Here is a 23,083-nt window from a genome sequence, read left to right on the forward strand (position 1 = left end):
TCACGACTTTCAAGTGACCGGAGACCCATTCTGATTAAGATTTGGAACCAACAGTGACTACTCCCAGGTGGGAGAGGAGCCCCGTGGAATCATAGCAAAGGGAACTTCACAGAAATGAAACTTTCAAGAGTTATAAAAAGAAGCTGGGTTCAGTTTGTTTTCTCTCTTCTGAAAAGTACTAGGTGTTCTCCAAATATCTGGTTTTCTCTTCAGGGTATTATTTAAAAAATAAAAAGTAAGGTGAGGAAAAGAAGCAAGTTATTTTCTTCATGCGTTTATACGATTTATACAGAGAAAGATCACACAGTTTGTGTGGCAAAGAAGACATTTTTAACAGCTTACACGAAAAGTATGAAGTGGTAGGTAGATTGACTATTTGTAGTGTAAAAGATCAAGAGAGCCCAAGGAAATGGAAAGCATGAGTTAGAACATGTAAAGTATCATTTGTTTTAAAACATCCCTCCACCTGTTTCCTTGCTTCCTCCGCGCGCCCCTCCCCTCCCGCGTGGCGTGCACAGAATTGGCGGCGTTCTGAGTCTTTGCAGGACACTCGTGGACAAGGGTGCTCCCACTGCAACCCGGTCTGACCCGCACCTGTGCTATGACATCGCCTCTCTTGTCTGCTGTCACAGCAAAATTTGCACTTGACAATGTTAAAAGGGTTGTGCCCTGTTCTTGCCAAATGTATGCGGCACCATAACATAGGAGTCCGCCTGGCATGGGCCCTCCGCCCTGCCGCCTGCAGGGGGCTGCCTGGCATTCTCTCCTCTGCGTTCCCAGGCCCAGGTGGGAGCAGAGAATTTCCCAACACTCTCTTCTGCAGATAAATCCCTCTCCCTCCTCCTTGCCCACTGCTCACTCCCTAGAGGCCAAGTTTAGAGAGACTTCTGGATAGTGTGCTGAAGATGCCAATGGATGGTTGTGGCCCCAAGAAACTCTGAATTCAAGACAAGCCTCTATAGCGAACATTTTCCGATACTCTAAGATGGGAGTAAAGACAGATTGAGGCTTTATTATGAAAACAGATTTCTCCCCGTGTTTTGAATCGCTCAAATGAAAGCACAGGAGAGAATTTAAAAACAAACAGCAAACCTGACCGACTGGAATCTGCAGCCTGGCCTTGACCTGCCCATCGCACCAGAGCCTCACTGCACACACCAGGCTGTGCCCCAGCCACACTCCTTCTCCCAGCTCCCTGAGTGCCTCTTGCTCTTTCCTGCCACAACGACCCTTCATATGTGCTTTCTCCACCAGACACCCTCTTCTCTTTTTCCCCAATCACTGCCCTCTCCCCCTTTGTCTAGTTCACTTCTCTAAATGCTCTGCATCTCAGGTTAAATTGCTTTCTCATCTGACACAGTCAGCCCTCTCTAAGAGACACTCTCGCTACAAGCACTTCCAGTTACCACTTTGCGTTTCTTCACATGATTTTCTTGATCAACATCTCCTACCCTCACCAAACTATAAACCCCGTGATGGCAGGGACTTGTTCTCTTTAACTCCCCACTGTTCTTCCCCCCCCCCCCACCATCTAATACACTGCCTACCCTACAGCAGGAGCTGAATACATCGCTCATAATGTCTTTAACACGTGAATGAATGAACATGTTGATTTCATTCACCTTAGTGTCCCTCAGATTTGTCTTTCTCAAAAAAGTTAACAGCAGTTTGACCAAGTCCTCTGATAAAGAATGCCACTCTGGCCCGGCCGGCCGGTGTGGTTCATTGGTTGAGCGTCAACCCAAGCACCAAGAGGTGGCTGGTTTGATTCCCGGTCAGGGCACATGCCCAGGCTGTGGGCCAGATTCCCAGTGGGGGGCATGCAGGAGGCAGCCAGTCAATGTTTTTTCTCATTCATGTTTCTATCTCTCTCTCCCTCTCCCTTCCTCTCTCTCTAAAATCAATAAAGAAAAATAATTTAGAAAAAAGAATGCCACTCTGTAGTTTTCACTCAGTAAGAAGCAATCATAAAGCTCATCTAGGACATTGACAAAATAAAGGTACAATCAAGGACCAGAATTATCCCCTATTTTTCCTCCCAGGGCTTCAGGAAAGAGGGAAAACCTTGCACAGATGGTCCCTATGTGTCAGAGGCCATATCTGATGCTGGGTACAGTGAGTTTCTTTAACAAACTGACATTTACTCCTATCTCTAGGTGGACCCTCAATCTCTAGATATTTTAATGGTATCATAGTCTTCTAAAAATATCAGCACTGTGAGGTCTAAGTGGTATATTGGTGAATAAATATTATAATTAGAGACATAATTTTTTATATAATTTTATATTCAGGTAAAATTGCTTTTTAAAAAGGTATGTCTGGTATCTTGGCAATTCCGAAACCATCTACCAGATTGCTCTGTGCTGGAGACTGGAGTGTTTTCTCCGAGGAGCTCTGTCGTGTTTAGTGTTCAGTGGGCAATAGCGTGAAGGGTACAGTAATTTTAGGAAGTGGCAGAAAACTTGGATCCACTTAGAAAAACAATCAATGATTATTGACTATTTCAGAAAAGATTACTCTAGCCCTGGCCGGTTTGGCTCAGCGGTTAGAGCGTCGGCCTGCAGTCCAGAGAGACCCGGGTTCAGTTCCTGCTAAGGGCACGTATCTCAGTTGCAGTTTGTCCCCGGCCCCGGTTGGGGTCATGTGCGTGGCAACCAGTCGATGTGTCCCTTTCATGTCGATGTTTCTCCCTCTCTCTGTCTCTTCCTCTCTCTCCTTCCCACTCTAAAAAAAAAATAAACAGAAAAGATTACTCTAAATGATCTTAAATTCATTCTAAAAAACTGTAATACATCTGCAATGATTTTCTCCCTCCTCCACTTTGCTTGTTTTGTCCATGAGGTGAGAAAAGACATGAAGGACAGCCAGGTGTGCTTACAGATGAAAAGGTGGACTAGCTGATGACTTTTCTTGAAAAAAATTGGAAGTAGTTAACAATTTCTCACCCTAAAAACATCACAGATTTGTATGTCCGGCCGGTGTGGCTCTGTTTGAGCATCAACCCATGTACCAAGAGGTTGCTGGTTTGATTCCCGGTCAGGGCACGTGGCCAGGATGTGGGCCAAATCCCCAGTGAGGGGCATGCATCGATGTTTCTATCTCTCCCTCCCACTTCCTCTCTCTCTGAAATCAATAAAGGGAAGAAAATTTTTTTTTTAAAACAAGAAAATCACAGATCTGTAGACTCGCCAGCAGCGACATTTGATAGCTAGGAAACTTGAAGCCCTGGTGTGCCAGAGCCTGATATTCAGTCTAGAAAAGCATTTGGCTCTTGGAAAGGGTCCAGATAGATGACAAGAGTAAGTTCTGCTGGCTCTGAAGTCAAGGCCGCATTAACTAGTAATTGAAAATATTTAAAGGATAGTATGAACGGTATCAACTTGTGTCTAGGTGTTTAGAGTTTCACCCAAAGTTTACGTCATGATTAATAAATATTATCAATTCCTTCTTTAAAACCTTTTTGAGAGAAATTCCTTATGGAGGACAAAAACATTCTATGTTCCTTTGGTCTCAGTGCGCCTCACGGTGCAAAGTGTAGCTTTCACACCTCAAGGGTACTCGCAGAGCAACATGCCTTACCAGGAAATATTGCCTCTGGAGAATAGGGCTGCACCCAGTGCTGTGAAGGCGGAGCAGATATTGCCATGGCAGGTAGGATGTCTAGAGGCCCTAGAAAGTGGATTCAGAAACTATTTTGTTCCATGGTATTGACTGCATTCAGCTGTCGTCCTGGGGGCTATGAAGAATGGCCAGAGCAAGCACCTGACCTTTGCGGCAACATGCTAACCTCTAGACCAGGCAGGGTGAGAGGGTTGATTCACTACAGCCCACAGGAGGGATGCCCACGGAGCAGCCACACGAAGGTGCTCTGGCAGGAGGATGGGAGTGTAGCAGGCTCTGCAGGTAGAGTGCTTGTCTTGTCCTCTTGCTCGAAGTATCAGTGACTCTCCCTTTACCAGCGGCACGGCGGCTTGCGGTTAAAACTCAAGGCAGACTTGGAAATGTCCAATTCTCTTAGACTTGGGACATAGAAACCCAGAAAACGTAAAAGACTCTCCCAACACATTTCTGTATGTATGTTTAAATGGTGCGGGGAGGGGGGACTTGGTAGCACCTCACCACTGTGAAGACCTGAGCGGGAAGGTGCTTCCTGGGCATGCATTTCAGCACCCAGATTGCAACAAGTCTCAGAGACAGAGACAGACGCAGGAGCCCTCGTGAGAGTGGCCGCCTAACGAGCTTCCTGTCACCACAGCAAAGCATTTGAGTGGGAGTTCGGTGTTGGGGCTGTTGGGGCCCAAAGAAATTCAGATTGCTCTGGGAAGTGAAAGCCAACCTGACAGAGTGAATGGTGTTGGCACTGAGCGTGCATTTTTCTTAATTATGCTGGTTTAATCTTAAAAGGGAAATTTTCTAGGAATAATTAGACTATGGATGAGAAAAACTACTTGGCCCCAGATACGGTTTCTTAAAGGGTGCATCTTGCTGAATTGCCTTCAAGTGCATGGATGCCCACTCCCATGTCACCTACAGGCTCTTCGTCTCTGATATCTATGGAACACAATTTCCACAGGAATGAGACTATCACGATTGGGAAAGGATGGGGAGCGGGGGTAGTATGGGAATATGTCAGTGGAAAATCTACTGTGTTTCTTCCTATGAGTTTCTTCCCCTGAGGCGCGGGAGGACTGCTTCCTTCCAGAGCCCCCTGGGGCAATGTGGACAGGGGAGCCAGCTCACTTGCTCTCCTGTCCCCAGCGGGAAGGAGGACTGTGGTGCCCCCTCCCCAAAGCCTCCCTCAAGGAGCGCTCAGCATTCCTCAATCAGCTCCTTCTTCAGGGACCCCACTGACACTGATCGCACTTCTGTTCAAAACAGAAAAAGGCCACCGTGGGCTGCGGTCCTGGGCCCTATTTCTGCATAGACAGTAGAGCGCTCTCATCCTTTTTTCCTCTGTGAGTGAGGCAAACCAACAACACCTGCAATCCTCAGGGCCAATAATTAGACTCAGTTAGCTCTCCGTCTTCACAGCTCCCAAGTAGTAAGAACATGAAAGAACTCTTCCCAGTTCTACACTCCAGGGCTGTTTTGCGGTTGAGAACCGCCTTCCTCTTTCCCAGTGTGGGCAGGGCTAATGGGAGCGGCCTCATTATACACGGAGGAGTCCTCTTTTCTCAGTTCACAGTCCTAAACTCACCGGGGCAGCTGCTCTCTGCAGACCTCCGTGTAGTTCTCAATACCATCCAGGGCGTATGCCAGGGCCCCTCGGGGCTCCTGTTCCAACCTTTCAGCACCAGTGACTTTCCAGAACTTCCCACCGTCTGCCCCAGTCTCTGGCTTGTACACTGTCAAACATACACACTCGTGGATGCCCGAGCTCCGGGCAGATTGAGTTCTCAAGGTAGCGTAATTGTGCCTGCTTTAATTCACTACGCTGCACTTTCATTTCTTTCTTTTGTATGTACAAAGCTCCCTTTGAAGTAAAGGATCTTTTGTAGTAGAGACAGAGCCCTGTCTCTCTGATTTGAGCAGTATCCTGATGTTCTGATGCAGAATATTAAAGCTAATGGCTTTATTTTTATACACTCCAAACACAGAGACCATAAGCTCTCCCACTAACATAGATAAAAGAATCTGTAGCCTCCTACTTTGGTTCGGGGAAGAGAAGGTTGATTATAAAACCATTCTGAAGTTCATGTTGATGAATTCATGTCTGACCCATTGATTGTTATTAAAATGCAAGTGTTGTATTTAAACTCCAGTTTAACACACTTCTTGCTCTTCCTGCAGCACCTGAAATTCTGAGAGGCTGCGCTTACGGACCTGAGGTGGATATGTGGTCTGTGGGGATAATCACCTACATCCTGTAAGTGAAGAAAGCAATCTTCGTGCAAACTGTTTGCCTTGGCTGATGTTGGCTAGGTACTCACAGTCCTCGTAAAAAGCAAGATTACTTGTTTACTTTTTGTGATTTTCTGTGACATACTAAATATAGTTAGTGGTAGAATTTTCTGAAAATGAGCATTGCTTTTCATTTTGTCATTTTCTTGGGACTAGAACTTCTATCCAGGGCTTTCTGTGTCTCATTCTGCTATGCAGTACATAGAAGATTTGGGGGACAAGTCATTATTTGGTGATAATAATGAATATGAAACTCATGTATACCTATTTAAAGAGCTCTTATTTTACTGGTTTGCATCATATCAAAATAATTAGGGCATTAGTCCTTTTTAAAGGGCAAATAGTTATTTAATTTCTTAATTAAATAACTGGTACATTTTTTTATTTAATATTTTATTATTGTTTTGGTGGGGGAGGAAGGGAGAGAGATAGAAACATCAATAGGAGAGAGATACATTGATCAGCTGCCTCCTGCACGACGCTTACTGGGATCGAGCCTGAAACCCACACACATGCCCTGACCAGGAACCGCAAACTGGACTTCTCAGTCCATGAGATGTTGCTCAATCCACTGAGCCATGCCGTCCAGGCAAAACTGGTACATTTCTTATCAGAAATGTTTTAAATACATTTTGGCTATCAATTTTGTTTTCTATCTTTGTTTGATTCTCAAGGACCCCGAGTTTGAGACCCTAAACTCAGAGAAACATTTTCTCTGGTAGGAAAAAATGGGCTAAATCTCTCACTCTCTGGTATCCCCAATTCCATTCCTGAGCTCCTGTGTACTAATAAACAGGGGTTTCAGGAAATTTGCCAAAGAGATGATGGAACTGCAGGTGACTACAAGGGAAATAAGAAGGAATAATGGCAGAGGGTCTGGGGAGGAAGACGTCTGCAGCGGCTACAAAAGCAAGATGTCAATGAGCTCCAGAACTGAATTCAAAACAAGTAGATTTGGTTGTCATTTAGAGGACACTGCAAGGTTAATTACCGAAACCTGTAATATTCAAATCTGTAAAGAGATTTTAGAGGGTGTAAAAGAAAGTGTATTGTCCAGGCAGGTGCCATAAGAAAATACCGCAGGCTGGGTGGCTTACACACAGAAGTTTATTTCTCACAGCTCTGGAGGCTGGGAGTCCGAGGTCAGGGTGCCAGCAGGCTGAGTTCTGGTGAGAGTTTTCTTCCTGACTTGTGGACAACCACCTTCTCACTGTGTCCTCACATGGCAGAGAGAGGATTCTAGCTCTCGTGTCTCTTCCTAACAGGGTACTAATACTATGATGAGGTCCCACTGGCATGGCCCCCTCTAACCCTAATTCCCTACCAAAAGCTCATCTCCAAATGCCATCGCATTGGGAGGTTAGAGCTTTAACACACAAATTGAGGAGGAGACACAATTTAGTCCATAGAAGAAAGAGGGCTTTATGTTGTTGTTGTTGTTTTTAATGTAATAGTGATCTTAGAAATTGCGGTGTTTAGGTAATATGGCTAGGCATGGGGTAACTGGGGTAGGACCCCCAACCAAGTTAGTAAACTCTTAGTATATACACTGGTCAGTCGCCAAAACTAAAGAGTCAACAAGCGACCCATAAAATGGCCATCTGCTATGATGTGTCCAAGGATATTTTCAGTGATCAACTCCTTGTGTTTCCTGAATATCTTAAAGCTTCAGAAGACTTGGAGAGGTGAGAACCATGTTTTTTCTTATGAAAGTGCAAACTGTTAGGTAATTTCTGTTTGCCACACTGAGTGCTTGATTTCATGAAAATGGATTCCTAAGGCCCCATCATAGATCCCTTCAGCTTGTGTTTGCGATCACATTGATACCAGGGAAGGAAGATTCTCTCCTAAATTATGCAGGTGGTATATCATACTTAGTGACGCTAAGTGTAAAACTCAGTCACATAAACAATGACTCAGGTTTGCCCCTAAAATGTCAATAAGTCCACCCAGTTACAATTTCACTTTGAAATGTTCTGGAAGGGGTTAAAGCATTAGGGATGTGTAAGAACTCAGAGAGGTGGATGAAGGAAATTGCGTTACATTCACCTTGAAAAATTGAAGTATGGGATGAGTAAAACTCCCTGATATGGTTACGGACATGGGAAAATGAAGAGGAAAAACATGTGATCGTTTGAGACACATCTTCTTATAGCCCTGAAAATAATTTTTAAAGTCTGTCGGCTGAAAGTAAGCAGTGAGAACCCCCAGAATGAAAATAGGATTGCTGCTTACAACTAATACCCCTCAATCCTGGCCTAACTCTGCCACCCGGGACTGTTCCTTTGGTATGTGCCCCAAGCGTGGGCAGCTCTGGCCCCCTGGCAGGCGTCAAGCCAGGAGGAACCAGGAGTGCACGTCTGCTTGGCCCCTGGCTACAGGACGGCCACACCACCAACCAGGTGCTCCTTGCCCATTGCCAGGGGGCTGGGGACTTCCCATTTCATCTGTAGTTCATTAATCATCGATGAAGTCGGCCAAGCAAGGGTCACTGGAACGTGGTCTCCAGTGACGGCCCTGGGACCGGTGCATCTCCTGTATTATCACTGAGCGCTCCAGCAGGCCGCTTCGTGGTACGACCTGGCTGTGTCTGAGGCCATTTTGTTGTTTCTCACAGGAACTCTGGGCCCTCTACCTTGTACACCTAAACCCTTCGTCCCCACAGACAACAGCAGTGACTACAATGCTCAGGTCAGAGTCAGAATCGGATGGCGTCAGAGATTCAAACGCTCTCCTTCCACTTCCCACGCAGCAGCTCTGCCCAGGGGCTTGGAGCTACTTGTGTTGTGCGTGCACACTGCAGCCTGATTACCCCACCGTCCTGCCCGCCCCTGGCAGCCTGCACCGTTCCCCTTCCGCAGGGTTTCTGTGCTGCGTGCGCGTGCACACTCTGCCGTGTGCCACATCTCTTTCATTTGGGGCACTTCAGGCTGACACGACACTGTTTGCCCGTCAGCAATGCGCACACTGACGTGACTGAGGAGGACGAAAGGCGTCTGAGTTCCGTACCTTCTGTCACTTTTCTCTCTAGATTTCCAGAAGGGGAACCACGGGAGTTCCCTAAACTAAACCTGCAAAGGTGGCTAATTTCTCCATGACTAACCAACAACAGGCTGTGTTTTTCTTTTTATTTAATTTTTTTCCCCTTTATTGATTTTATAGAGAGAGGAAGTGGGAGGGAGAGAGAGATAGAAACATCAATGAGTGAGATCATTGATGGGCCACCTCCTGCATGCCCCCCACTGGGGATCGGGCCGCAAGCAGAGCATGTGCCCTGACCCGGAATCGAACCGGCCACCTCTTGGTGCATGGGTTGACGCTCAACCACTGAGCCACACCAGCTGGACCAGGCTGGGTTTTTCTAGTGTTGTGGAGGGCACAGGAGGGCCAGGTGGGGCCGAGTTGCCTCCTGTGGAGGTGCGGACACGCGCCCCCTTCTCTCCGTAAGCTGGAGCCGGATCCTCTGTGCAGACACGGCAGGGCGGGGTGCCCTGGCCTGCGCCTCCACACGCCTGACCTTGCCGTTGCCTGGCTGGCTCCAGAATGTTTGAAAAAGACAAAGACTCTCCCAAGGGGCCATCCCCTGAGCAAAGGGCCATGAGAAATTGTGGAAACCCACCACGTCAGGTCAGGACGCACGTAAACAAACGTTTGTGCTCTGCGCCAACCCGGCCAGTTTGAAGAAAGGATTTGGGAAAGTGTTTTTTAACTTCTTCGTTCTTTTCCCCTCATTCTTCGTCAAATGCAACACATGTTCTGGCAGGGACTGTTTTTTAATAGTTTCGTTCTGGTTCCTAGTGACTTCAGAACTTCCACCCATCTAGAAACAGTAGAGGGTGACGGTCCTGGACCAAGAACTCACTTTTCTTCTCTCTTTGGGATGCCAGAGGTGGTTCCCGCTTCCTTCCTCCCACCTTTCACAGTCACTTTTATGCAGACCCTGCTGTGAGAAATGAAGGGGAACACCGTGAAATGTCCTTGAGATGTACAAAACGGGGTGTCACACACACGGTAGAGGACTCTGGTTGCATCTCTCTGTGCACTGTATGAAGTTTTAAAAGGCCATTCTCCAACACTAGTTTTAGCTCCTCTCTCTGTTCACTCGGAATCCAAACTGGAATAGGATGGAAAGCTAATACTTGACTCATTTATATGTAGGAATTCAATGAATAGGGCTGAATGAAAATCTCTTTCCACCTTTGAATCTCCTCATTCTTCCACTTTGTAATAAACTAGAACTCTAATCAATCTCTGTCTTCTCAATTCCTGGTGAAAAAAATCATGGAAAATCATTGGCAAGTTGCCTAGAATAATGTTAGCTACTATAATTGTTGTTTTGTGTCATAACTATTAATATTATTATAACTGCTTTTGGAAATCCTAGATTGGTTTTGTATCTCTTCCTACTTCCTGAAGACATGATTGTGTGTTTACACACTGAAGAGTGAGTGATAACCAGGCCACTTCATACTTGTGCAGAATAAACTTGCATTCATAACAGGGGACTGTGAGAAGAACAGTCTGGAGTTTCTGCAAAAAAAAAAAATTAGTGAAATATACTTAAGCTTTTAGAGACATTTTATTACCTATCTTTTGTCCCTCTAGACTTTGTGGATTTGAACCATTCTATGATGAAAGAGGCGATCAGTTCATGTTCAGGAGAATTCTGAATTGTGAATATTACTTTATCTCCCCCTGGTGGGATGAAGTATCTCTGAACGCCAAGGACTTGGTAAGTGTGACCAAAACAAAATACAACAAAACCCCTCACATTCATTTTTAGCTAATTAATGGGCAGTGCCGTTTTTAAAATTTGCCCCTCTTAATATCTTACTTCTTTATAATTGTATTTTTAATAAAACAATGCAAACTAGTATGTTTTCCTTATAGATCATGAATAATAAATAGGTATGACTCACCACTAGCCAAATTATCACAAATTAAAATTACTGCAGCCTTAATTCGTGATTTTTTTCCACCAAGTCAATGTAGAGCCTTGCTGATAAAGACAGATATTCTGGCTGAATCCAAACGTAACTTATACAGAAGAACTCTGCTTTTACAATGGCTGGCTATTATCTAGATTTGGTTGTATTTCAAACAAAACAGCATTTTTCTTAAAATGTTTAAACGTATTAAAATATCCTGATCCTGACACAAGTCCCATCATGCGTGATTGGCATTGTCAACAGGGAACACTGTGCTAACAGTGCATTTTATTTGGTTTCTGTTCTTGTTGCTTTACTTGGCTCGTCACTCGGGCTTGTGTTGAAGTTTGTTTGCATTCAGGAAATAAGTGGGGAGATGGCCCACCTGTTCTACAATAAAGAGGATACCAGCAGGGGATTAAAACTTTTTTTAAATGTTTTTATTGACTTTTTTAGAGAGAGAGGAAGGGAGAGAGAGAGAAAAAAACCTCAATGTGAGAAACATCAATGAGCTAACTCTTGCACGCCCCCTACTGGGGATCAAGCTTGAAACTTGGGCATGTGCCCTGACTGGGAGTAAACCCGGACCCCTCAGTCCATGGGACAACACTCAATCCACTGAGCCACACCGGCCAGGCATGGGATTAAAACATTTACCATCAATCCTCTAGAATAGAATTACACAGAAATCACTACAAGCTGACTTTTGAATCACAGAGATTAGATCTCCAAGGGATCTTAGGAGTCATCTGAAATGACTTCCCCTCATTTTTAAGAAAAGTATGCTAAAGCCCAGAGAAGTGAAATGACTGTCCAAGGTCACATAGCTTCCCAGCAGAAAGTCATTGTCAGGAACTAATGATCTGGGTTTCCAGACCCCTTATCCAAACCCATTCCCCCTCCAAACATTTCCTCCTTACCATCCATGTTCTTTAATGAGGCAGATCCCTCATTACTTCTCCAGTGTGCTTGGGAAGTGTGCGAGTATGAGTGACATGCGGCTGTGTGATCCCAACGTTGCCCTCAAGGCAGGCCCCACACTTCTAAACATCTCCTGAATCCATCCGTTTCTCTCCATCTCCACCTCTGTCCAGTCCAAGCTCCAGCCTCTCCCACTGGACCACTACCACAGCCTCCTGCCTGGTCTTCCTGCCTCTTCTCGTGGCCTTGTCTACACAGCATCCAGAGGGACAGTCTATAAATAAATCACATCATTTTACGGTTCTGCTTTAAGGCCCTGAGGATAAAATCCAAGATTTGTAACCAGGTCTACATAACACGGGAGCCTGCCACCCTCTCCTGTGCCACTCATTCCACATCACTGTCCTCTAGGTCTGCACTTCAGGGCCCCAGCCTCCCAGTCCCTCGCCCACGTAGCTCTGCATATGGCCATCGTTCTCTCTTCTGCTTTGTAAGGTTCTTTCCTCCATACTTCCTCCCTCTTCCTCCCCACCATCTTTCTTTCTCTTTCTCTCTCTCTCTCTCTCTCTCTCTCTCTCTCTCTCTCACACACACACACACACACACACACACACACCACACGCCTTAGCTGCCATTTGACATCCTCTGGGAGGCCTAGTCTGCCCCTCTGTGGCAGTCCCTCCTCCTATAATTGGTTCATTCCTTTTGCCACATTGTTCCTTTGCCCCTGGACTTCCTCTTTCACGATAGCCATCACTTACATTTCCTTGTACAAAAGCCTTCCTTAATTATATTGTAAACTTTGGAAGAGGATGAAACATGGGTGCCCAGATCTTAGTGCCATATGGGCGTAGAGGACAAACTCAATAAATGTTTACTGAATAAAACAATGAATCGGACAGAAACCATGGATTTAAAAAATCTGACACAGCTGGATTCAAGTGTCCCCTTTCTCATAACCTACAGGTATAACCTTGGGCTTGTTATCTAACCTCTTTATGCTTTTTCCTATCTGGGATGATACTGGTACCTATAGATTGTTGGGAGACTGAAGGGATATAATGATAAGTAATTACACCAACTTAATAATAGTTCCTTTATTTAGCCCTCCTTCCATTTCTTTTCATCCCTTCTAAAGATTAAATGGATAAGAGGATTAGCAGCGATGTTTCTTCATTTAACTAAATCATGTTGGTCAATAACTGTATAAAACTTTAGAACTAAAGGAATCCTGGAGTCCATAAATGTGTACGTATCAGCAGAACTCAAATCTGTTCTAGTTTCAGCAGAGGTGTCAGTGCCAAGAGTGGGGAGTCAGGTTGGAAGGGGGGGCTTTGGATGTCCGTAAGGCTTTGGGTTTGAATCCTAGATCTCTCCAACCTTCCTTCAGTTTCTTAACAATTTAGTGCTTCAATATCTTCAAATGTAAGAATTAATGCGGATATATGTAAATTTTCAATACCTATTGGCTTTCAGTAAATTCTTCATATTTTCATGACAAGGAGGATGGTAGTGAGGAAGAAGAGGGAAAAGATGATGGGAAAATATCTCATTGTCAAGGATGTTGTTAAAGATTAGTTTCCATTTCCATAAAAAGTATTAGTTCACCTGTCCAGCAGATGATAGGCATGACTACTATCAGATTTTCATTTACTGCTGTGCATTTGTTTTCTTAATCCTCCCTCCACCTCTTCTCAGACTTTAAGCCTAAGCAGGCTCATGTCTTTGGCTTCTACAAAGTCAGTGTCTCTACCCCAAAGACACATTTTTTTTTTTTTTGCATATTTTAAAGAAAAGAAGCAAAAGGAGAACCATATGTTTATTCTTTCTTTGACACGCTGCCTGATTTTGTTAGCCTGTGTTCAGTTCTTCTCAGGTTATTAGATTTAGAAAAGACCTTACTGCCATATGGGCATAGCGGACAGACTCGATAAATGTTTACCGAGTGAAACACTGAATCAGGACAGAGACCATGGATGTTTGAAAACTGACACCGCTGGATTCAAGTGCCCCCTTTCTCATAACCTAAATCATTCAAAGTTCCTCATTTCAAGCGTGAGCAGACCAAGGGCCAGAGGAGCTGACTGCCTGGGTGGCGCCACAATGTAGGGACCACGACATGAGCTCTAAAGCAGCACAGACCTGAGTTTGAGTCCAGCTTCCACCAGTGACAAGTGGTTTGGCCTTAGACAAGTCACTGCCTCTTTCTGAGCTTTCTTCCATCCCTCCTTTATGAGCTGACAAGGTTATGGAAAGGATTATATGCATTATTTAAGTGCGAAGTGAAATAAGCCAGTGAGAGAAATCAAGCCCCAGATGATCTTAGTTGTATGTACGATCTAATGAACAAACTGGACTACCATGTACAATAGAGGCAGGTTTATAGATAGAGAGCGGGGTGACAGCTATATGGGGGGTTTGGGACTTGTGGGGGGCATGGAGGGATCGAGCAAAAAAAAAAGGCAGGGAGAGAACTCATGGACAACAGTGTGGTGATTGTGAGGGATGATTGTGGGGGGTGGAAGAAGGCATAGAGGGAATAAATGGTGATAAAAAACATAAACTAAAATAAAAATAAATCAATAAAGTTACATTTGTTTTATATGTATATGAGAATGCATGTGCAAAGGAAATGAGATCATGTAACAAAAGGGCCCAGGAGAGTGGCCACTGGCACTGAATTCATATATGGCTCTTTAGGGTCACAAAAGTACTTGGAGACATAAATAGGGCTTGAACATGCCTCCTGACTTCAAAGAGTCTCTGACTCACTCCAGACCCCGCTTCCTAGCCCAGGGCCAGGGATTACTTGAGTTGTTGATCTTCCTGGCAGTTGATTGTCTGCTCATCCTCAGGAGCAGGGGTAACCCTCCCGGAATGGGTTGCCATCGGTGGAATTAGTCCTTTAAATAAATTATGTCCCCAAGCCACCAACACCTTTACTTCGATTCCAAATAGGCTTTTACCCCAACACTCTGCTTATTTCTTCAAGTACCCTCCAAGGATTAGAGAGAACCGTGAATTTATGAATCGTGGCATAATCATAGAGGCTATGACACAATCCCATTTCTTGTCATTTAATCCTTCAGAAAGAATAATGATGAGCAGATGATTCCATCTCCACTGAGAGGGCGTTGAAGTTCTGAATTCTAAGTGTTGTGATGTGTAGCCTAGAATTACTGAGATACTGGTTCTCCTTGAGACAGGCCAGCCAGCACCTGTTCCTCTGACCTCTGTTGGAAAGTCGCCTGACAGTTTGGGCTTTCGGGTGGCAAACACCACTGTCTTTTCAGGCTCCCTCAGCTACTGCTGCCCAAAGCCATGGTCACCCACAGTGACCTCTGAGAGCTGAAACAGACTGCTTTTAAGTATATTCAGTGGTACTGCTGGGGAAACAGAATAAGACCTAGAGGTTCACAAGCTGAAGGGCAAGTCCAAGTCACCATACAAATCTCCTTACGGCTCTTTATCACTTCAGGTTAGAAAACTAATTGTTTTGGATCCTAAGAAACGGCTGACTACTTTCCAAGCCCTCCAGCACCCGTGGGTGACAGGTAAAGCAGCCAATTTTGTGCACATGGATACCGCTCAGAAGAAGCTCCAGGAATTCAATGCCCGGCGTAAGCTTAAGGTAAGAGGGCATTTGATTTGTTTCTTTCAAAAAGATTTCTCTCTTATCTTGAACTATGAAAGATAATTCCACCATTTTTCATCTGATACTATTGTTCATCTCCTCTGATAACAGGCAAAATCCTGCTTTGAAATCCCCACCATGCTGGTCTAAAGCCACCTAGAGTCTCATGTTATGCTCTTGTAAGACCTTCTTGTTAACAGAGGGCATGTGTGTTCATGTCGAGGTTTACCCAAGTACCTTATCACTGCTTCTCATGTACTTAGGTCTGACCTGCTTGCATAGCGTTGTTTGGGGACCTGATATTTATTCAGAAAGTTGTCTTCTTTCTGAATCTGTGAACATTGGGAAACAATCTTTAAAAACTAAATTTTGTAATACAGATAAATAATTACCATACTTGGCAAAAAATGTAAATGATATAGAAACGTATCCAGAAAAATACATCTCTTTGTAGAAAATATATGAGAGATAAAGACTAGGTGCTTTTGTCTTGCCTGTTGCTTAGGACTAGCTAGATGTACAGGGATCTCAGTGAACAGCTGGGGATCAAAAATGGGGTTCTACTCAGCCATCATGTACTGACAGGCTGATGCTAAAGAAACTTCATGGTGAAACAAACTTCAAATACCCTGGATTAAATAACCTTGACTTAACCCAGGATTTCTCAAATAAATCTGACTATGGACCTCTTTTTTCCCAACACCTATTAACATCTATGAAACCCGTGTTTCACGAAACAAATACTTTGGGAAACACAAGTCTAAAATTTTAAAAACTGGTAATCCGTGGACAAACGAATTTACTCGGGGCTTTCAATTGTCTAGATGATTAAGTACACAGACCGATTTGAGATCAGAGAGATTTTTCTGCTTATTCTCCAAATGAGTTTTCATAGGACAATCTTAGTATAATACTACTTTGAAAGATCGAATACTAACATATAGAGCAAAATCTCTAAATGCAGACTTGAGACTGGGCTCTGATTTGGGACTTTAAGTGGAGGTGACGCCTGACCCTTTCTGTTTCCAATCAGGCAGCAGTGAAGGCTGTAGTGGCCTCCTCCCGGTTGGGCAGCGCCAGCAGTAGCCACGGCAGCATCCAGGAGAGCCAGAAGGTCAGCCAAGAGCCCTCCCCAACCCAAGATGGCAATGAAGCTGTTCCAGAAAAGAAAGGTCAAGGAGATGAGGCCCACGTGGCCGTTGGGAGTGCAGAGGCTGAGCTGATGAAGGTGAAGGGCGTGGAGGAAGTTCAAGATGCTGATGCAAATGCTGCTGATGCCACCAGGATGGTGCTTGAGGCAGTAGAGGATGTGGTAAAGGTGTCTGACCCAGAAGTAGAAGAGGGCTTACTGCAGGAGAAGCTGAAGACTGTGGAAGAAGCAGCAGCCCCCAAAGAAGATGAAGAAAACCCTGGTCTGGAATTTGGAGCTCAGCAGAATGATGTGATCCTGCCAGAGTACTAAGTTGGCTTCCTTCCGATTTGGAAGCCAAATCCTGGTACTGTATGCATTTCGTCCTTCAGCCAGGAAGGTGTGGAAGCATGATATGCACTATAGTGATTCTGTTTTTGAGGTGCAAAAAAAAAAAATACATATATATCAGCTGGTAATCCTAAATTCAATGCATGTGACTGCTTTATGAAAAATAGTGTCTTCTATGGTATGTAACGGATACCTAATGCTGATGAGTTAAGTAAACACAACCTAACATTTAAAAACATGCATTTTCAGGGACCAGTAGCACACATTTGAAGTAAATATTAACAAGTGTTTTTCGCTTTGGAAACCTAACCATTCTACACCCTTTGGACATCTTCACAAGGCAGTCATTCCTTTGGACTCTCCCTCAGCTAGTGCTGGGTCGTGCTCTAAAATGTGTTCCTATGACATTAACATTTAACTTATCATCAATGTGTTCAAATTGTTTACAAGGAGATGGTTATACATTATAGTTGTACGGCATGTGCAAAAAATATCCACAGTGGTAAGAAATTGAAGCACACTTTAAGGGCCATGAGACCATATGCTCCAAAGCTTGTATGGAGAATGCTTTTTTATTTTGTTCTTATTTATATATACTATATTAATTATAACCAAAAATGTTCTAAAATTCTGTCAGTTTACAATCCTGAGGAAAGTATTTTACAAATTCATCCTTTACCTGCTCTCTAATAAGATGCCCTTCTGATGGACAACACTTAGGGAGGAGTAAGGAATTTTAGGGAAGAAAGGAGATAAGACCAGGACTTGGAATAACAAAGATTAACTTCTTGTTATTTTTTGAGGTAAAATTGAATTGATTAATGAGTGTGTACAACTTTAAAGATAGGAGCATTTTTATGGATAAACTTTATACTTACCAAGTTTCAAATATTTAGAAAAATCTACCCTACAGGGTAGTGCCAAAATGTCTGAATAGAGTGGGAATAGTATTTCATTAAAGGATCATTCATTATTGACTTTACTAGAATAAGGAAACATTTTTGTTTATAAAGTCTTTTTTCCCCCCTTCAATTGATGATTATGTAGATATACTACTTATAAACTAAAGATATATTTGGAAAGCTAGTATATCTTCTCACACTTGGAATGAAGTGCCCACATTTTCCAATGTAGTTTCGAAAATGTTCACATCAATTTAGGACAGTGAAACTTTTACCTTAAAAAACAAAACAAAAAGGAAAATCACTGATTTTAAGTCAGACTTGAGAAGCTGTAGCATTAGACTTGATACTTGACTATGACTTTTTTCCAAAATAAATTTCTTTGATTTTCATATGAATACTTTTCCCTTATAGAAATCACATTGAAATTCCAAGTACCTCAGATTTATTTCTAGTATGAAATGAAATGAACATTTTATAAAATTAATTACGTATCACATTTTAGTACATTTTCTTAATTTCCAGAAAGAATTATATTTGCCCGGTCGGTGTGGCTCAGAAGTTGAGCGTCGACCCATGCACCAGGAGGCCGCAGGTTCTATTCCCGGTCAGGGCACATGCCCAGGCTGTGGGCCTAATCCCCAGTGGGGACCACGCAGGAGGTGGTCAATCAGTGTTCTCTCTCATTGATGTTTCTCTCTCTCTCTCCCCCTTTCCTCTCTCTCTCTAAAAATCAATAAAGAAAAAAAATAAGAATTATATTCAAAGTACAAAATGACAGACAATAAAAAAATGACTATCACGTGCTCGCTTCGGCAGCACATATACTAAAATTGGAACGATACAGAGAAGATTAGCATGGCCCCTGCTCAAGGATGACACGCAAATTCGTGAAGTGTTCCATACTTAAAAAAAATTACTATCACATAAAAATCCTCATCCAAAAAGGAGATCTTAAAAGTTCCTTGGCTCTTCCTCAAAACCATTAAATTGGAAAATAAAATGAATTCCCTGGTTTCTGAGGTGATTGGATTTTAGTAGACATTCTGTTTTCCAAGCACAAATCTTCCTGTACGGATTTTCTCCTGAGAAGAGAACAAGGTAGGATTTCTCGTCTTCCATAGGTTAGGGGCTGACAGGTCACTGGCATGCAGGAAACAGCCCTTACGTAAGGCATCATCTCGGCTCAGAGAAAGACAATTTTTTGTTTTATTTCATTTGTATTAACTAGTAGAAGGTACTTAACCTCCTCTTCTTTGTATCTTTCCTTTCTTCTTTATTCTCTCTCAAAATTCTCATTTCAGCTATTATAAAGGGCTCATTATGTTTAACCTTTAAAATGCCTTTTTTACTAAGCATTCAGATTTCCATTTTAAAAGATCAATTGCCTGGTGTACTTTTCCCAGTGAGACTTACCAGGTATGTACAGTAAATGCCCCACATATTACAAATGGGAGGAAGAGAGGGAAGGGGATCTTAATAGAGAGTGGCATGACATGAAGGATCAGAACATATCAGAACCAGCCACCCCCATATTGTTGCAAGGGCACTACACCATCCCACACTCAGGGCTGACTTCAGCCTTCGGCGGTTGGCCCTGTGGACGATAGAGACAGCACTGTAAACGCCAGGGCCAATGTGTGTGTAAGAGTTTCACCCATTTCAATGAGTACACATACCTATTCCTTGATGAGTACTTGAAGGTGTGAGGGTAATTTCCTTTATTATTATTTTTTTAATCTGTAAATTGCACTCTTTAAACATCAGTGGGAGTTTTAAATTTTGACTCTTATGTTAAAGATTAAGTCCTTGATAATGCCTAAATAGTGGCTAATTGAGTCATTTCAGGGGAAAACAAGCCAAGCTGTCATAAAACTTGGTCCTTTCAGCCAAGAGGTTCAATCTAAGATTTCATAGAAACACAACCTAAATTTGGATAATTGGGTTAACATTTTGCAAGAATAGCAAATAGATATGTTACTTACTGAAATAGGATTTATTCTCTCTCTCAAAGATTACCAGGCTAAATAACGGCAGACAGAGCTTTAATTTGCTGAACTACTTCATAAGGTTACCACTAATTGACAATATAGTCAAATTATATTTAAGGCAAAAGAATTAAGAGAATTTCAACAAAGAACAATAAATTATGTTTTGCATTTTAGAGCTGACAGGTATCATTTTACATTATTGATTTTTTGTTTTCAGACAAGTTCAGATGCAAAGCATAACCTAAACTATTTTACCACAAAGAAGGACAGTCTCAATCTTCCCCATTTAAAAAGCCTAGTTGGAATCCTGGTGATTTTTCTCATACTATAAGAGCTCATTGGTTCCATGAATACATAAATAAGGTGGAAGTTTGAACGATATGGTTGAAGAACTATCCTCTAGAACATACGTAATTTTAAATTTTCTCTTAGCCACATTAAATATATATAATATATATTAGGCAAAATTAACTGCATAGTTTAACCCAATGTATCCAAAGTATTATTCCAACATATCATATGAGAAATTAATATTTAAAATTTTTATTTTTGTACTGTTTTAAAAATCAGTAGTATATGTTACACCTTTAAGTAAATCAAGTGCTCAGTAGCCCATATGATTGGTGGCCGCCATATTGGAACAGTGCTGTTCTAGAGTATTTTCTAAGCAGAATGACACCTGAATTTCTATGTTTAGATTAGAGCTGCCTAAGTTCTCTACACTGATGAGGTGGTAGGAGGCCAAAAGGAAAATGTTTCAGACATGTCACAGACTGAAATAAGTAAAAACTCTACTGGCCCCTTCTGCTTAGTCACCGCTTAAGAGGAGGAGCGTTTCCCAGCATGACTTAGGGAACAATACTTCCCTGGGCATGGCCAAGTTGTCTGTTGGCCACAGTCCCTCTGATCCCTCGGGGCCCTGGAATCTTGACTGCAGGCTAGTCTCTCCCTAGTACTGCCATGAGCCAGTAGCATTCTCGTGCACCCCTATTTACTGCGGGTGAACCATGCATCCCCATTCAGGAAGGACTGCACACAGAATCTTAATAGGACTTTGTAGGCCTGGACTAGGCTGGCACCATCCTTGTGTTGCAAGCAAGAGTTCTTTCTGGAAAGCAACTAAAACACACCAAATTTGCATGATGAAGATGACACGATGAGGACAATAAGCCCCCAAATGTGGATATGACCGTTGGCTGGCATTTCTTAGATTTTCTTAGAGGGGTTTGATCAACACTGCCATTACACATGGATTCAACAGACTTTTGAATATTTCTTACATACTGCTTTTTTAGAATAATCCTCAAGGTTCTATAGCCATCTTTAGTGGCAGACTTAAAAAGAAAGAACAGTTCGCCTTATACTGTGACCTCAATTACATAGCATTTTAAACATATTTTGTAATTTAGACTGTCTAACAATTCCTATTTCCAGTTTCACATGCGAGGTAACTGTCTGGGTTGCCCACACACCAATGATTTAGAGAGAGCCATTTTGTTTCATAATTCAGGTTGTTTTTTTCACAGAAGCATCTGATTGCACTTCAAATTAGGAAAAAAAAAAAAAAAGTAAATGCCATAAAAGGCAAAGAATGAAATTAACAAACTACTTATTCTGTTTTAGGATTGTTCTTGCAAAGCAAATGCAAAAAAAAAAAAGGCAACCAAGTGAATCAGCACTAGGTTTCTTGATGAAGGTTAACTCCACATATAATTGACATAAATATACTAAAAGCAGAGTCATATATAATTACAATGCCATTATGTAATTTATGTGTCATTGTAGAGTATCTAGTATACTATTTTAGATGGTGCAAAGTTTCCAGACATTTACCTACATAATAAGATTTGTAATATCCTTGTAATTACTGCTTATTAGGTCATATTCCAATTTTCTTAATGCTCATCACTGATGTGTTCCTGATCAGGGTCATGGTTAACATCTGCACACTTACTGGTTAAATACTGCTTAATGGTTAGACTCTGTGTGTCTTCAGTGTTTTTTAAAAATATTTACGCACATATAATCTCAATGTTGATATTATAATAGTCATAACCACATGATAAGCAGAAATGTACCCAATAATTTTCTATAATTTTTTCAAAGTCCTTTTCTTCCCCTGGCATAAGTTAGGGGATTTTCTGGTTCCTCGACAAATAGGAAAAAAATGACCACAGGAGAGATATCAACTATCCACCCATAATGACCAAGTTCAGCATTTCCTCTTTCTATATTCTGATCTATTAAGGACCAGTTTTTGCCATTATTATGCCTTTCAGATATCACCTGAGCTCAGATAATCTCAGCTCACAAAGTCCAACCATTTATATTCTTATTTTGGAGAGCAATAACCAACTTGACTAATTTATGATTCCTTGTGTAAAATCCCAATTTTCATAAATGCTTGTGATGTACTTGAAGATTTGATGGCTTGATTTTAATTTCCTTCAACACTCAGCTTCTGCTCTGTCACCTGGCCCAGAGGTCCACCTAGGGCAAGATGCAAGTCTTCCCATGACAGCGGACCACCTGACTCCTTCGCAGGAATCAGACATTACTCTAGAGAAGACTCCAGGCCTCTGACCTGGTTGAGTTCAAATGAGCCAAATGGAAGAAAACCTCTTCCCCAGCTCTGACTGAACGCGATGCAGTTTGAATATTGGTATATTGCAGTTAGTAATGGAAAGTGGGGTTTCACCAATCATTTGCTCTTCCCGGTGTCTTGGTTTGCTACCATTTGCCCCGGATCTGTTTTGTTCCACGCCTCTGGCCATCAGGCTGCCTCTAGACTGTGAGATCCTCTCTCAAACCCTGGAAGGAGCGTCCCACGCTGGCTGCGGAAATGTGGGGCGCTTGGGAGCCCAGAACTTAGTTTGAAACTAAGCCGCAGTGCTAAGACTGCAAAATCACACTGTTCTTAATAGTTGTTTTCAGCACATTTTGAAGAAATTTCTATGTGGACATCACGACCTGGAAAACCCATGGATATGGAATATTTATACCCGAGGAATCTTTGCTGTGATTCATTGTATTAAACATGATAGATATTTCATTTCAGAGTAAATAATCTTTATTGTCCATTTGGAAGATTATTTTAAGCTACTCACATGCAATAGGATTCATGTTAGAATTTTTGAAAGTTGCTGTTTTTCCTAAGCACCCTCACTCTGACCATCAGTTGTGGATGATAAACATTTACCAGGTTTGTTTTTTCTTTGTCTTTTCCTTGGTGTATATGTAGAAGGTAATCTGGTTTGAAAAGGATACAAGTAAGTATGACCACAAATTGAAAACTGGCATCTCATAACCGCCTCCTCTAACCTGAC

The 23,083-nt window shown here is 42.6% G+C and overlaps 1 protein-coding gene and 1 non-coding gene across 2 annotated transcripts in view; both read left to right on the forward strand.

The window, feature by feature from the left end:
* CAMK4 (calcium/calmodulin dependent protein kinase IV) overlaps positions 1-17,408 on the forward strand; it is a 140,728-nt gene extending 123,320 nt beyond the window's left edge. Inside the window, exons 9-12 of the mRNA XM_036278914.1 lie at positions 5,791-5,866; positions 10,507-10,633; positions 15,229-15,381; positions 16,418-17,408. Of these exons, the coding sequence (XP_036134807.1) occupies positions 5,791-5,866; positions 10,507-10,633; positions 15,229-15,381; positions 16,418-16,846 (785 nt within the window). The 3' untranslated portion in view covers positions 16,847-17,408. The remainder of the gene's footprint in view (positions 1-5,790; positions 5,867-10,506; positions 10,634-15,228; positions 15,382-16,417) is intronic.
* A 1,161-nt stretch (positions 17,409-18,569) lies between these two features.
* Positions 18,570-18,676, forward strand: LOC118642930. The gene has a single exon (XR_004961839.1). It is a non-coding gene; the product is annotated as a U6 spliceosomal RNA (small nuclear RNA).
* Positions 18,677-23,083: the final 4,407 nt, after the last annotated feature.

The sequence above is a fragment of the Molossus molossus genome, unplaced genomic scaffold, assembly GCF_014108415.1.
Source record: "Molossus molossus isolate mMolMol1 unplaced genomic scaffold, mMolMol1.p scaffold_m16_p_3, whole genome shotgun sequence".
NCBI lineage: Eukaryota > Metazoa > Chordata > Mammalia > Chiroptera > Molossidae > Molossus > Molossus molossus.